This window comes from Octodon degus, unplaced genomic scaffold (genome assembly GCF_000260255.1).
Source record: "Octodon degus isolate 3935 unplaced genomic scaffold, OctDeg1.0 scaffold00024, whole genome shotgun sequence".
NCBI classification, from domain to species: domain Eukaryota; kingdom Metazoa; phylum Chordata; class Mammalia; order Rodentia; family Octodontidae; genus Octodon; species Octodon degus.
The window spans coordinates 6,073,681-6,088,101 of record NW_004524600.1 but is presented as its reverse complement, the minus strand read 5'-3'; the positions used below and the strand labels follow the sequence as shown (position 1 = coordinate 6,088,101).

The window sequence follows — 14,421 nt, the reverse complement described above, 5'->3', positions numbered from 1 at the left end:
GACAAAGCTATTCTTAATGAGGAAATGTTGTTACTTATACACATTAACTACATTATATGATTTCTATGTGGCCCAAGACATCTCTTCATTAAATATGGTTCAGATAAAGCAGGTAGGTCCAACTTGTGGGTGATGGATTGGACACATCTGTTAGTGCCAGGCTAAGCTTGGGAAAGGGATCATAAGTACATGGAGCATGTGTGCGGTTGGCCAAGAGGACATAATGGGTGGTAACAGTAGCATCACCCAAAGCCACAGGGAAGGAGATGGAAGAGGACCAGCAGGCCCAAAGAGTGGATTTCAAGAATGAAGAGTGCCAGGGGGGAAAGCATGAGAAAAAGTTCATCTGAAATTAAAGAAATGCAAAATTTAAGCAACTGTCTCTCATATTGGCAAATACTAAGAAGCATAAAGTTCAGTTTCATACAATGAAGAGCTCGAGACATGGATGGTAACAATGGTACAACAGTGTGAATGCTACCAAAGTACGCAGTGAAAGAGGGCTAAAAGGGCAAGTTTTATAAGACATATCCCTTACCACAATAAAAGAATCAGAGGAAAGTGTATCACATTGAGCACTGGCAAGAGTCCTGGAAGACGGGTGACACAGGACAGCCCAGTGGCATGAATTAAAAGCCCTAAACTGCAGCTATTCAAAATGCTGCCATAGATTGGTTGACATGGAAAAAACATACCAGCTTTTTTTTTAAAGCAAATTAAAGTGAATGAATGAGGCTATTTTTGTGATATGGATGCACATGGGGGGGGGGGGGCTCAGCTGGCTTTTTCCAGGGTTCATGGTGTTGATTTTTCTTCTTCATCCTCTTTTTTCTTCCTCTTTTCCATCTTTCCTTGTCTCTATTTTTCAAATGTCTAATGGTGAGTAGGTTTAAGATTTATTAGAAGGAAAATCAGGGCTGGCAAGACAGCTTAGTAGACTAAGCGCCTGCTTAGGTAAGTGCAGGAACCAGGGTTTGATCCACATGCTGCACCAGTCCTGCCCTCAGGCATGCGGAGCCAGCCACGAAGACCAGGCATGGTGGCACAGGCCTGTAATCCCAGTGCTAGGAGGCTGAAAATAGAAGGATCACTAAGAGTCTGAGCTTCGCCATGAGATCCTGTACCAAATACATTTTTAAAAAATAATAATAAAGGAAAAAAATCAATGAAAATCATTTTAAAAGAAAGGCGGTTTGGTCAACCATGTCCAGTTGGACAAAGCGACAAGAGGGTGATGACCAAAGAGCAGCCATCTCCATTATCAAGCCAGGAGTCCCTGGGGATCCCCAGAAAGCTTTCCATAGTGGAGAGGAGAAAGGGCAGACTGCCAGCGAGTCAGAAAAGAACAGTAGGCAGGAAGGGCAGCAGGGTGAAGGAGAGGCCTCTGGAATGTTGGCCGTGAAAATCACAGAGGAGCAGCTACACAAAGAACACTTCCAGCGTTGCTCTTGAAGGTAAGGGGAGGTGGTTAGAGGCCTTCAAGCTACAAGTCAATGGAGGAAACGCCACAGAAAGGAGCCCAAGAAATGCCAAGAGGCTACCACAAGGCTTCTGCTTCTGAGGGCCCTTACGAAGGCCATACAAGGACAATAATCCCCAGTCAGACAGGTACAGAAATAATGAAACACAGCTTTGTGTCTCCTAGATATTTACTGTAGACTCCACAATTCATGAAGCCCTAACTCCCCTGATAATATTTGGAGATGGGACCTTAGGGGATAATTAGGGTTGGAAGAGGTCATGAGGGGACTTGATGGGATTAATGTTCATATAAGAAAATGGAGCCCACCTGCCCCACTCACCCCTCTTAGCAGGCGAGGACCCTGTAAAATGGTGGGTGGAAGTCAAGAACAAGGCCCTAAACATTCCAGACTTGTAGACCCTGATCTCCAGAACCACAGGAAGGTAAAGGTCAACAATTTCAACCAGCTAGCCTATGGTATTATGGCAGCTAGAGCTAACTAGTATATTACCCAATATACATTTTTATGTTTTGAATTGTTAAAATGTGAGGACAGGAGGGCCGGGGAGATAGCTCAGTAGAATAAGTGCTTCCCTGGCAAGTACAAGGGCCTGAGTTCAATCCCTGGTTCCACAAAAAAAAAAAAAAAAAAAAAAAAATGGAGGGAGAAATTTTTGGTTTTTTTTTTTTTTTTTTTTTTTTTTTTTTTGTGGAACCAGGGATTGAACTCAGACCCTTGCGCTTGCCAGGGAAGCGCTTATTCCACTGAGCCATATCCCCGGCCTTCATGATCTTTTTTTTTTAAACAATAGAGATTAGAGGATACATCAAGGTCATGGCCAGAGAAGACTTTCTGAAAAGGTCAGGACTCAAGAAAGCTTTAAGGAAGCTTAACTGAAAATGTGAGTATTTCAAGATTAAAAAGTAGATACTATTCTAAAGGACTCTTTTATTTATTTATTTATGTGTGTGTGTGTGTGTGTGTGTGTGTGGCCAACTCAGCCCACCAGGGGGCGGGGCGGGCTGGCATGTGGTGTTGGGGGATCGAACCACGGTCCCTGTGCTTTGCTAAGCTTGTTCTAATTTGGTGCTTTAGACCACTGAGCCATCTCACCAGCCCCTCTAAAGGACTCTTGACTAACAAATCCAAGCAGAAAATTTGTGTTCAACTTTACCCACAGAAAATTCCTTTTTTTTTTTTTTTTTTTTGTGTGTGTGTGTGTGTGGCTGGCTTAGCCCACCCTGGGGGTACAGCATGTGGTGTCAGGGATTGAATCGTGGTCCCTGCATGCTTACCTAAGCTTGCCTAAGCAGGTGCTTTACACCACTGAGCTATCTCACTGGCCCTCCCCCAGTAAATTCTCAAGGACTTGGATGGCACTTCAGTGTCAGTGCCTTATTAAAGGGTATCACAATCCCAGGGCTTATCAATGTCACTGAGATAGGCATCGCTCTGCCTGTGATTTTTAGCTCAAGTCAGTGACTATCTAGTTTTGCTCAGATTACACAGAAGAATCCTTGCCCCAAATGAGGTCTGTTCTGCAGAGTTACTGCATTATGCTTAACCTTATTCAGGAAACGAACAGTAAACATTGTTTCACTTGATCCAATCGTGGCCTTTCTGGAACCAATAACTGCATTTGGGACTTTTGCCGATAACCACTATGAACAAAGGCAATCAGAGAAGAGGAGCAACTGCTGCCACCTCTGAGGTTTCATGTCAGAGTTGCCTCTTAGAGGACAAATAGACTCAGCTGCAGGAAAGCACCGGCGCTTGGTGCTGGGGTCAAGGGCACAGCCCAGCTGGAAAGCAGGCACAGCCCCCATGAGCCCTGGAATGAGTGCTGCCCTGCAACCCGAGGTTTTCCACAGTGGGGAAGAGACTCAGACCTCGCCCCTCCTTCTCCCATCCAGCCTTTGGGATGTGGCCGACCGATGGGGCGAGAAGCTGGGCTGGGAAGGCCACACACACAGTTTGGCTTGTTTCCACAGATTTCAGGTGTCAGTGGGAAAAGCTTCATGAGTACAAAGGAAAACTAAATAAAATTAAGTCATTTTCCTCCACCTCTGTCCTCAGATGCTTTTCCCCCAGTATCTTTTCATAGATCTTCCTACTTAACTGGTGTATGGTTCATGGCCCATGTAGAACAAGTACACACTCATAAGATGTGCAGTAAAGCCTACTGGGAGCTGAGTGTAGCTGCACATTCTGGGAGGCTGATGCAGGAGGATCACAAGTTCAAACCTGGTCTGGGCAACTTAGCAAGACCCTGTCTCAAAATATATTTTTTTTAAAAAATTAGTGGGCTGGGTGGGGATACAGCTCAGTGTGAAGCACCTGAGTTCAATCCCAAGTACTGACAAAATAAAACACTGGAATACCCACGAAAAAGGTGAAGAGAATTTACTTGAAGAATCCTCAACCAGAGGGATGGCTGAGGTCAAGTTATATTCACTAAAACACGTGAAGCTAGTGGGGCTGGTGGGGCAAAGAGGATGGTAGGGAGTGGTGAAAATAATTCGAGCCTGCTACGTGCAGGTACAAATCTGCCAAAATTACATCAACCAATCTTAATACCCAATGCACACTAAATTTTCTTAAATGTAAAAAAAAAAAAAAATTTTTTTTTAAATCCTGGGACAGTAAAGACTCCTGCAAGGGCATTCGCAAACCTAATAGTCACAGAGGTGACCTTAAAGAGATCAGAGCTGTCTACTGTCGCCCTCCCTGAGGCACCACATGGCCTTAAGGGGAATGGTCGAGTTGCATGTGGTGGCTCCTATCTGTAGGCTGACAGGAGGCTGAGGCAGGAAGATCACTTGAGACCAGGAATTCAAGATCAACCTTGGTAACACAGCAAGATGTTATTTTTTTAAAAAGGGAAAACAGAAGGGAAGAAGAGGAGAAGGAAATTATCTTCTGCCTCTGTCCTTTATGAGGCACCTGCAAGGTGGGCTGGGTCGCACTGTTCACATTGCTGTGATGCTCAAAGGGTTTCAGTGAAAGCAAGTGCGCTTTTCACATGCTCCGCAGCCGAGACAGGTGGAGCTGCCATCTGATAGCTGTCCTATTGAGTGATCAGTTCTTATATTTCAGCCCACTAATTCCTTGGCACTTATAGATCTTGTCATGATCACCAAGTACTTTGTAAGTATTTGGCTAAACCAGCTCTCCAAACAGCCATATCCTCAGTTATGGTGGAAAGACAGAAGGCGACACAGGCCGCAAGGGTGCCTGGCCAAGGGCCAGGAGGCAGCAGGTGCAGGGGCGTGGTCTCCGTGGCGGGGTGCTCTACCTGAGCCCTCGCTCCACTCCAGCTCAGCTGGCACGGGCGGTCTGTGCTGGACACACCATGCAGGGCAATGCAAATGCCAAGCCTGCAGCTACTGGGGCCACACAAGCCGCAGCACAGACAAATGCATCTCCCTCACGGGAAGGCATCTTCTGCCACACCGTCCCTTCTTAGCTCTGTGCCCAGTGTCCTCCTATTTAATGGGGATAGTAACAGTACGACCCTCGAAGGATTGTTTTCAGGGTTACAAAGGTTAAATCCCCATGAGGGCTCCCCACACAGGTCAGTGCTGGTGCAGCCAAGCCCAAGTCAATGCTGACATCAGAATGGCTCCCTCTGATGCAGTAAGAGAAACGTTCGCACTTCCAGAACACCCTTCCCACACTCTTTCTTCAGCAGTCTTCGCTTATATTAATGCTGGGCATAAAGTGAAGACATTTTGAGTTGAGGATTATTTAAAATCGCCTCAAGCCAGAGTTCCTATTTTTAGCTATGAGCTGCTAGATAAGTTGTTTAACCTTGTTAAAACTCAGGATTGTATCATGGGAGCAAGAATGTCTATCTCAGTATATTTTTAAGAATTAAACATGATAAAGTAGGTTGGAAGAGCTGTCATCATGACCAGAACACAGTGTCTTGGAAACAGACACCAACCTTCTCTCTCTCTCTGTCTCCTTGAGCAAAGGAGCTGACTGTAAGGAAGCTGACCTGAGCCAATGTTTACTTTCTCTTTTGTTTAGTTGGTTTTGTGGGTTTGTGTGTGTGTGTGTGTGTGTGTGTGTGTGTGTGTGTGTGTGTGTGTGTTTCAGAACCAGGGATTGAACTCAGACCCTTGTGCTTGCCAGGGAAGTGCTTATTCCACTGAGCCATCTCCCCAGCCCCAGTTTTGTGTTTTTGAGGCAGGGTGTCACTTTGTAGGGTGGGATGGTTTTGAACTCACAGCAATCCTCCTGCCTCAGCCTCTCAGGAGCTGGGATTATAGGCATGCACCACCAAGCCTGGCTACGTGCTCTTTAGAATCCCATAGACCTGGTAAATATGCTTCAGATGCACCAGGCAGCTTGTGCCCCAGAGGACCACCGGCACCACACCCCTTGGTCCCCCAGAGCGCAACAGAAGTGCACCTGATGCCACGTCTCACGCCCACTGATATGGAGTCCGCATTTCAGAGTCTCATCCAGCCACACATGAAGATGAGAGTCACTGCCCCAGGGCTCAGCCTCCAGCCAAGCGGGGGTCAGCTCAGATGCCTTCCTCCCCTCCCTCCCCTTTTCTGCCTGTGGGTATAGGGCTTAACCTCGCTAAGCCTCCATGTTTCCCAATGTCAAATTGGGATGGCCTCAATCTACCTTCTGGAGTGGCTGTGCAAATCAAATACGATGGTCCAGCAAGAGCTCTTTGTACAATCTGGCGTGTGATGATAAATGCCAGCAATTTAGAGAATATATATAGATAATACATCACCTCACTGTATGCTCCCGAGAACCCCACATTACAGGTGTTTTCATGTTCTGGAGGGCTATCCCGGGCTTGGGTGAGGGCAGCAGATGAGGGCAGGACTCGAAGTCAGGAGGGCATGCGCAGCTGTTCTAGTCAGAGTGAGCTAACCTCATAAAGGACAATCCATCTTGGGATGTCCTGTGAGGAGCCTCTGGCCACAGAGAAGGGACACAGGTGCTAGCCTCTGTGCAGCCAGGTCACCTCTGTGGCTCAGGGCTTCTGATCCCCAGCACTGCTCTCTCTCATGTCCAGTGTACCTGCTTCCAGTATGGTTAATCATGGTGGACAGCAGAGTGTCACTTCCCTAAAAGCCTGCCTTAGGTGACCTCTGAGTATAGAGTGTTCATGTTTTTTATAGTTTTCATGTGAGAGCAGGACAGATTTTATCCAAAGCCTGTTGACTTTAAGTAAAATGGGAAGGCCTTTTAATGGTCAGGAGGAGACTTACAGACTCTGGGAATAATGGCAAGTGTTGGCTCCTACAGCTAAGTTATTTGCTGTTGGTGGGCCCTTGAAGCCTCAGAGGCTCAGGATCACAAGAGAAAGTCTGACTCTATTCTCAACGGTTTTCCAGGCTGACTTTGAATTTGGGGTGGGGGAGATCATTATGGTGCCCAGGCTGACCCTGAACTCCTAGGTATAAGTGATCCTCCTGCCGCAGCTTCCCAAGTATCTGGGATGACAAGTGTGTTACCATTATCCCTGGCATTAATCTTATAATTCTCTCCCTCCTCTGGCCAGGCCTGTCCAAACATAGGAGCTTATCATCATGTTTTTCTGACTCCTTAGTGTTTTATTATGAGAGGAAAAGTAAATCTACAGAGAAAACCCTGGAAAGCAAAATAAAGGGGTCGGCGCAGAGGCCAAGCAGGCCTCAGGTACCCTGGTGGTGACGTTGACAGCAGTGTCTGACTGGCTCCGTCTCTCCGTCTGGCCTGTACTCTGCCTGGGGCCCGTGGCTAGAAGATGCTTCTCAGAGGTCATGTCATTCTGGGACTTGGACAACTCTAAAAAACAAACACAAAGTTGACAGCCAGGAGCACAGCTTCATGGAAGCCTGAAGAGGGCTCTTATGAGATTCCCTGCAATCCACAGACCCACTGAGCCAGGAGGGCATGGCCGATGGAAGGGCAAGGGGGCCAGAGCCACCGCAGGCCACAGCGATTCCGGGAGGGTGACCAGTGCTGCCTGCTGGACACAGGGCAAGAGAGGGGCTGGATTCCCTCAAGTCTGCCATCCAGAAGTGTCTCTGGGCACTCCCCTAGGGCTGGCAGCAGGAAGGGACGAGCCCATTCGGGTCCTCCAGCTGATGACCTCGGTGACCTCCTGAGCCTGGCGGTGGAGGATGTGAGGGGGTCCAGTCTCCACGTCATCAGGAAATGGGCTGCTCCACAGCTGCCTGTGTGCAGTGTCCCCAAGCCCAAGCCTAGTCAGTGTCCTCCAAGCTCACAGACTGAGGAATCAAGGTCTTCTCCCAGAATTCAGTTTCTAACAAGTGGGCTTATGCATCCGCATGACTTGAGAGGGGTGGGCACAGAAGGAAACACAGGTTACTCCTGAGCAAGAGTCACTGTCCTCTTTCCTGTCCAAGGGGGACTATGCACGCTGCCATCCCTTGACAATTAGCAGGCTCAGACCACATCGGCAGCTAGAAGTTGTAATTCTGGGCTGGCTTTCTGAGCCCCTGATGGGCAAGGCCCCCTTCAGGCTCCTGGGTCCTTGTAGACCTTGGGGTCCCTCCCAACTCCTCCTTATGAGCCCCAGTGCCAGTCTGACTTCCTCCCCACAGTTGGGGATCCCCCCACACCTACTTCTGGAGGGAAGCAGGAGAGCAGATCCTTAGGGTCACACAGAGAATCTGCTTGTGAAGGAATGTGAACGAGTGCCTCCAAGAGGGTGTGTGTTTGGACAGGGGCATGGCCAAGGGCAGCATGCAGGCCACGGGAAGCCATGTGCCCCACACTATGGAACCAGCAGGAAGCTCAGGAAAGGCCCACGGCCGCTTCCAGGAGCCAGAAAGCTGGTTCTCTGTTATCTCTCTGGGCAAGGGACGGCTGGGGGCATGGGGCCCAGGGTTTCAGCTGACCCCCCATACCTGATGTTGTTTTCTCTTGTGGACCCCACCCCCACTCCATCTGGGGATTAGCCCTAGCTGTCCACCCAGGTACAAACTGGTGAGCCTCAGCTGCGTGGGCAGATTCACACGGGTGAGGCTTGGGGCCAGCTGATTCGAAACTGGGAGCACGCCAGGTGCATCCGGGAGGTCCAGTGGGGCAGGGAGCCGCGTGTCCTGCCTCTGTGGATTTCTGGGGCTCAAGGATCTCAAGATCGGGTTAATGCTAAGGCACTGCAGCACAGTAGCAAAGGATGGTGAGAACTGTCAAGAAGTGCGGGAATCTGGGGAGGGGCGTTGCGCAGAGAGATGCAGCGGAGATCCAGCCTGAAGACTGACTGCGGGACGAGAGGCGGCTGCACAGAGCACATGCAGCTGTCACAGTCAGGCGGGCGGGCACAGAAGAGGGGCACAAAGGGGGATTTTTACCCTCCCCAGGCACTGTTAGTAAGCCAGACCAAATAATTCAGCCACTTCCCTCTTCTGAAAGAGAAGGGGACAGACTGTGGCATGAGATAGTGACTGCTGCAGTTTATCTGAACAACAGGGCTTTAATTTCCATTGTTGTCCCAGGGCTGCTTAGAGAGGGTTTGTGCAAAATACAGATGACCAATTAGAATCAAATTGTAAAACTATCTCGGAGCCAGTGTACAACAATGAGCCCATCCATATGCAACTGCAGACAAAGGGATGAGGAATAAAAACTAAACAGAAGCGCAGAGAAAGAGAAATGGATGTCCAAGGACGCCCGGGGTCATAAAGGACATCCCCTAAAAACCTGACAGGCTCTGCCTATCTCAGCATGCATGGGAGGGGCCTATCTTCTAGGATTTGCATTTTAAGATAAACAGGAAAAAACGTATCTGAGCAGAAGGAACAAAAGAGCCGGGATTCCAGGCAGGGTGGCTCGAGATATCTGCCTCTGCAAATTGCAGGGGGACTGCACATCGAAGAAAATAGATTATCAAGGAGAAACAGAGCGGACAAGTAATTCCAGGCAAATGAGGGGTACTAGGCTCTACACAGCATGAAAGGTTCTGGTTTTGGGTTCACTAGAGTTATGTCTTTATGTTGCCCTTGTTGGTCCCCTGGAGGGTTGAAACAGGCTGCTTTGTCCCTGGGGCTGACAGGCAGGTTTTGGCAATACAGACGAAAACGAAGCACCCCAAAGACATCCCCTCATTCCCCAAAGAACTGGAAGCTCTTGGGGATGAGAGGAGGGCCAGGAGCTGGGGCTCTCCCTGGGTCTGGGCATGGTGCCATCTGAGGTCACCTAGGATGGCCTGAGTGGTGGGAAGAACACATCCCAAGGTTTCCACTTACTTTTCATGTGGGTGGCAACAGACAGAAACAAATTTTCCACGGACTTATTAAATCCTTTAAACTGACCAAGTTCCTGTAACTAAAAAGAAACAGGAGAATGAGTTAAGTTCAATGACCTGCGCTTGCCCTCTCATCTCCAGGATGGTGGGGAGGGGTTGCTCAGGGTGTGTGCGGGTGTAGGTGTATGCATGTGTGTCCAGAGGGGGAGGGGACACAGCCTCCCAAGGGCAGCAGCCTCTGCATTGATTCAGCGTCTCTCCTCTTTTGCCTGAGGTGCTCGTTAAAGGAAGGAGCATTATCAATGAGTCACTCACAAGATAACAACTACCTCTACATTTCATTAGCTCCTGGCACCAAGTAAATCACTGCTTGTTTAACCTCCTTTCTCTCAGAGCCCTATCTGAACTCCAGGCAGGAGAGGTGGTAACCTGGGCAGAATTTAGGTGAGTAAGGGCTGAGGCTGGTATAAGATACAAAGTGACCAGCCTGAACCCAGGAGTTCTGCCTCTCAAAGAAGTGATTACAAAATCTGGGGAGAGAGAAGGTGTAGAAACAAACAGAAAGAGATCACTTCCTTATCTAAGTCTTACCCATCCATCCATGTACCCTCTATCCATTCATCTACCCACCATGGCCCACGTCCACTCAAATACCCAGCCATCCAACACAACAGCTCATCTGTCCATACACTCAACCATTTATCTATACACTGGTCATCCATCTACTGCCTACTCCTCCAGTTACCCACCATCCTTCCAACCATCCATTGTTCATTCAGTGGTCCAGCCAGCCAAAGCCACCCACCCACCCACTCTCCCACCATCATCCTTCCATCCAATAAGCACACTGCAACTCAAACACCTAGCTGCTAGAAGAGCTGTGGAGAATTTAAAATCTAACGGAGAAAGTAGGCAGGACTTAGAATGTTACCCTAGAGTCATGTACGTATTTTCTCTCCTATGGGAGACACATATATTCTCCCATACACCAATATAATTGGTCCTTTAATTCATAAAATAATGAAGATAATCAAGACTATTTTTTCATGGCACTTTCCAGTTTCCAAGTATCCACACAGATGATATTTTGTTGATTTCTCACAGGAAAGAAGCCAGGCAAATATACCCATCTCTGGTGGGAACCCCAGGTAACTTCCCCAAGACTACAGAGCTAGTTCCTTCGGACAGAAGTGATGCGTACACGCCTATTCCACAGGCATGCCCACCTCACACACGGAGTCAATTAGTGATTTTCCCGGGGACCCTCAGACACAGTACTCCTACCCCAGCCTCTCCGGACTCTACACTCAAAGATCCAAGGCCTAGCTGGGGACCACAGCTTAGGAAAAGTAGAGATGAGGAGCCAGGATAGAGGCAGAAGGGGGTCAACTAACAACCCAGATGGTCCATGACCAGAAAAGGAGGCTAAAGCACCGCCCAACCTCCACCCTCCACTCGCTGCCTCACTCTAAGACTCACTGAGGTCCCAGCTGGATCCCTCCACAGCAAGGCTGCTGGCCCATCTCCCCACCTCCCCATGTCCCACGCAGACAATTACCTTGCCAGGGCTGCGGCTGCACTGGCTTTCACTGAATGGAGGTGGAGTAGGAGGAACCACGGAGATCGTGCTACAGAGGGAAAACCAAAAATGAGAGAGAGGTTGCAAACTATGCAAGCCACTAGTCTTAGTACAGGATCATTATTCTATAACTCAAGTTTTTCAGCCTTTTTTTTTTTTTTCCTTGTTTTCAACTGCATTGATTTTTGGACAAAGATTCAATAGCCCTATTTGGACCTGCTGTTCAGAGAGGTGTCATTCTGGGATCTCACTGTGGTCCAGACACACTCCACCTCTGCGTTCTTGAACAGCTGGGGAGCAAGGGACCCCAAGCTCCATGTGCAAGGTCCCTTTTGCAGAAGGGCAGAAGGTAATAGGTGAAAAAAATCCTATGAGAACTAGAGATGCAATTAAAAAGTAGGAACAAAAAGAGGGGGGAAAAACAAAGTTCTGAGACTAGACAAAACTCCACATGATCCACAAAAGCGGCCACTGATAAGAACTCTCAGAAAGATTTGAGTAGTCCAGAGCAACCAGCTGTGTGGACTGTGGCCAGCCACAAGGTGGTGAGGGGTTAGAATTTGGGGCAAAGCAGCTAACATCTCTCAGACCATTATTGAATGGTATCAATGTTTACTCCACAGATATCTCTGAGGTGCCTGGCACTAGGCAAAGTTTAGAGATATAAATGATTAATTAAAGCAAATGCTTGCTTTAGAATGTCATCAAATGTGCAATGAAAAGTGATATTTTCTTAGACCTTCTCAGGACAACATCAGAAACAAAGCAGAATGTTGAGTGAGAAAACACTGTGATAACTAGAGGGCTCCTCAGGAGACCCTGGAAACATCTTTGCATCACTCTTTTCCAAGTACTTTATCATTTTTTTTTTTTTTCAAAGTTGCATTCCAAAGTGGTGACCTCTGAAAGTCAAGAGATCCTTAAATTCTCTCAAGGTGTCCTCTGCACGCCTGGCCTGCAGGGCCGATCTGTCCTTTGTAACACTCACCTCAGCTTCTGATAAGATTGCAGGAGCTTTGCCCCAGCTGTCTCCCGTTTGCCTGGAGGAGAGATCAGTAAAGGTCATTTGGTAGTGAGGTAGGTGCTGCGCAAACTGGAAGCAGTAACATTAAAATTATTTTTCAACTATACACTTTTTAAAATAATTTTCAAATTTATGTATATTTGCAATACAGAATAGGGATGTTCACTTTGAGGAATTGATACACATATATAACATATCTTAATCATTTACCGCTTATAATAAAATAGAGACCCTTTTGGGATGACACAAATGCTTGACAATTTGATTTTTGGGGAGACTGTACAGCTCTCAATTTACTGAAAATCGCTGATTTGTATGCCAAAATAAATGGTTTTTATGTTATAGAAATAAAAAGGCACTACATAAAAACAAACATGCGCGCACACACACACACACACACACACACACCCCACAGACTAAGAGACCATAACAGTTGGGAATGACTTTTTATTAAAAGTTGGTGTTGAATTAGATTTTCTAAATCTGAATAATATGAAAAATAGTTCAGGCTTCCAACCTTCTATTTGCCCTTCGGAAAGATTTCATAATCGAATGGCTATATTCCTCCAAATGTGCCTTGTGATGAAGATTAAAGTAATCTCTTTAAAAATGTAATCTACTTATATCTAGTTATAGTGGCTAATTTCCCAAATCAGACTGCATCGAATATATTACTTTCTTTGTTTCAAGGAAAGAGATTTTCATAAATGTATTAAAACCCTCATAATGAAATGCTGCATGTCCACAGTTCCACAACCACACGCTTCCTGGCCACGTGCTCAGGAAGTTCTGCATCCCCCAGAGAAGCTGGGCTTCCCACGCAGGGAGATGACCAGCGCCTGCACTCCACCCCGGCCTCCAGCCCACTCACCCCAGAAGGTTAGACCAACTCCTAGTTTTTCTGTTTGGAAGATTTTAATCCATTCCAAAGACAGACTTAGGTATTAGTATCATATCAAGAGCACAGTAGCAGAGAGGGGTGGTAAGAAAGTTAGGCTGGGTGGGGCACCTCTGGAGGGGAGGGCCACCCCGTGTTAAGGCCTTCTTATCAAGCCCCAAGCCTCAAGGTGGACGTGTTCTCCAGGCAGCGTCCCCAGCCGCTCTGAGGGCAGGAACTCCTGCAACGGTGTCTGCAGTGTGGGGCCTGTCATCTGCCTGTGCGCACCTCCATGTCCTAACAGAGTTCAGTGGCTCCTAAAAAGAGCCTCAGAGCCCCTGCTCTCCATGTTAAGAAATACTTCTCCAAAGCAGAACAAAAAGGTTTCAAAAGGCCTCACCCAAAAAGAGTTAAACTAGTAGAACCAGCTCGAAATGGGTGAAACTGACTTCTGAAAAGCCCCTGGAAGGACTGTCTAGGCTGAAAGCAGACAGCGCTGATTTCACTGCATCATAGTGAACACAAAGCAGAGAAAAACCGGGAGAAAAGAAAACAGAAATACTGCCTGGCATCCAGCCAAGATCTGGGTGCAAATGACGAATGCAAGGGACAATGAATTCTGAAGACCCCAGCTGAGCTGTTTGCTCCTGCCGCCTCCCCTGGGGGAGACATCAGCGCACACCATGGTCAACGCATCAGCTACCTTAGGAGCCCTTCTGGGACTCCCTACACCTTCACCTGAAGTCCAGGCCCTGCACCGTGTCTGCGCTGCCAGAGCGCTCCCACGCCCTGTAGGCCTTGCCCTTTCTACTCCAGCAACATCAACTTGCTTCTTACTGCCCCATCTACCTGGGTGGCACCACCACACCGCCCCACAATTAAGGGCTCCTCCAGCCTGTTACCTCAGACCCTCCACTAAAGGACCCCAGCGTCTCAGCCCTGGTCAGACCCTCCATTAAAGGACTCCAGCTTCTCACCCCTGGTCACATGGACCCCTGCAGGTGGCCTTGCTGCGGCTCAAGCTATGCATGGGCCTTTGCTGCCCCCTGCTGGCTATGGCAACCTCGGGACACGTTCTGTAAAGGCCAAACAGAAGCACCTTAGACTCTGCTGGCAATACCATTGCTGCCACTATTCAGCTGCACCTAGAAAAGCAGTATGGGCATATTAAAGAGGGCTGCACGCCGGTCAAACTCTTCAGGCATTGAAAAAGTATATATATATATACATATATATATATGTATATATGTA

General features: G+C 47.9%; 1 protein-coding gene across 10 annotated transcripts in view; it reads right to left on the bottom strand.

Annotated features, from left to right (window-relative positions):
• Sytl3 (synaptotagmin like 3) overlaps nt 1-14,421 on the bottom strand; it is a 116,846-nt gene that overhangs the window by 43,720 nt on the left and 58,705 nt on the right. For 8 of the 10 annotated variants that reach the window (XM_023712241.1, XM_004628514.2, XM_023712246.1 and 5 more), the window contains 4 exons: nt 12,258-12,309; nt 11,249-11,318; nt 9,692-9,770; nt 7,138-7,262 (listed from right to left, as the gene is read on the bottom strand). In XM_023712241.1, the coding sequence (XP_023568009.1) occupies nt 7,138-7,262; nt 9,692-9,770; nt 11,249-11,318; nt 12,258-12,309 (326 nt within the window). The remainder of the gene's footprint in view (nt 1-7,137; nt 7,263-9,691; nt 9,771-11,248; nt 11,319-12,257; nt 12,310-14,421) is intronic. The other 2 variants (XM_023712244.1, XM_023712245.1) reach the window with 1 other exon arrangement.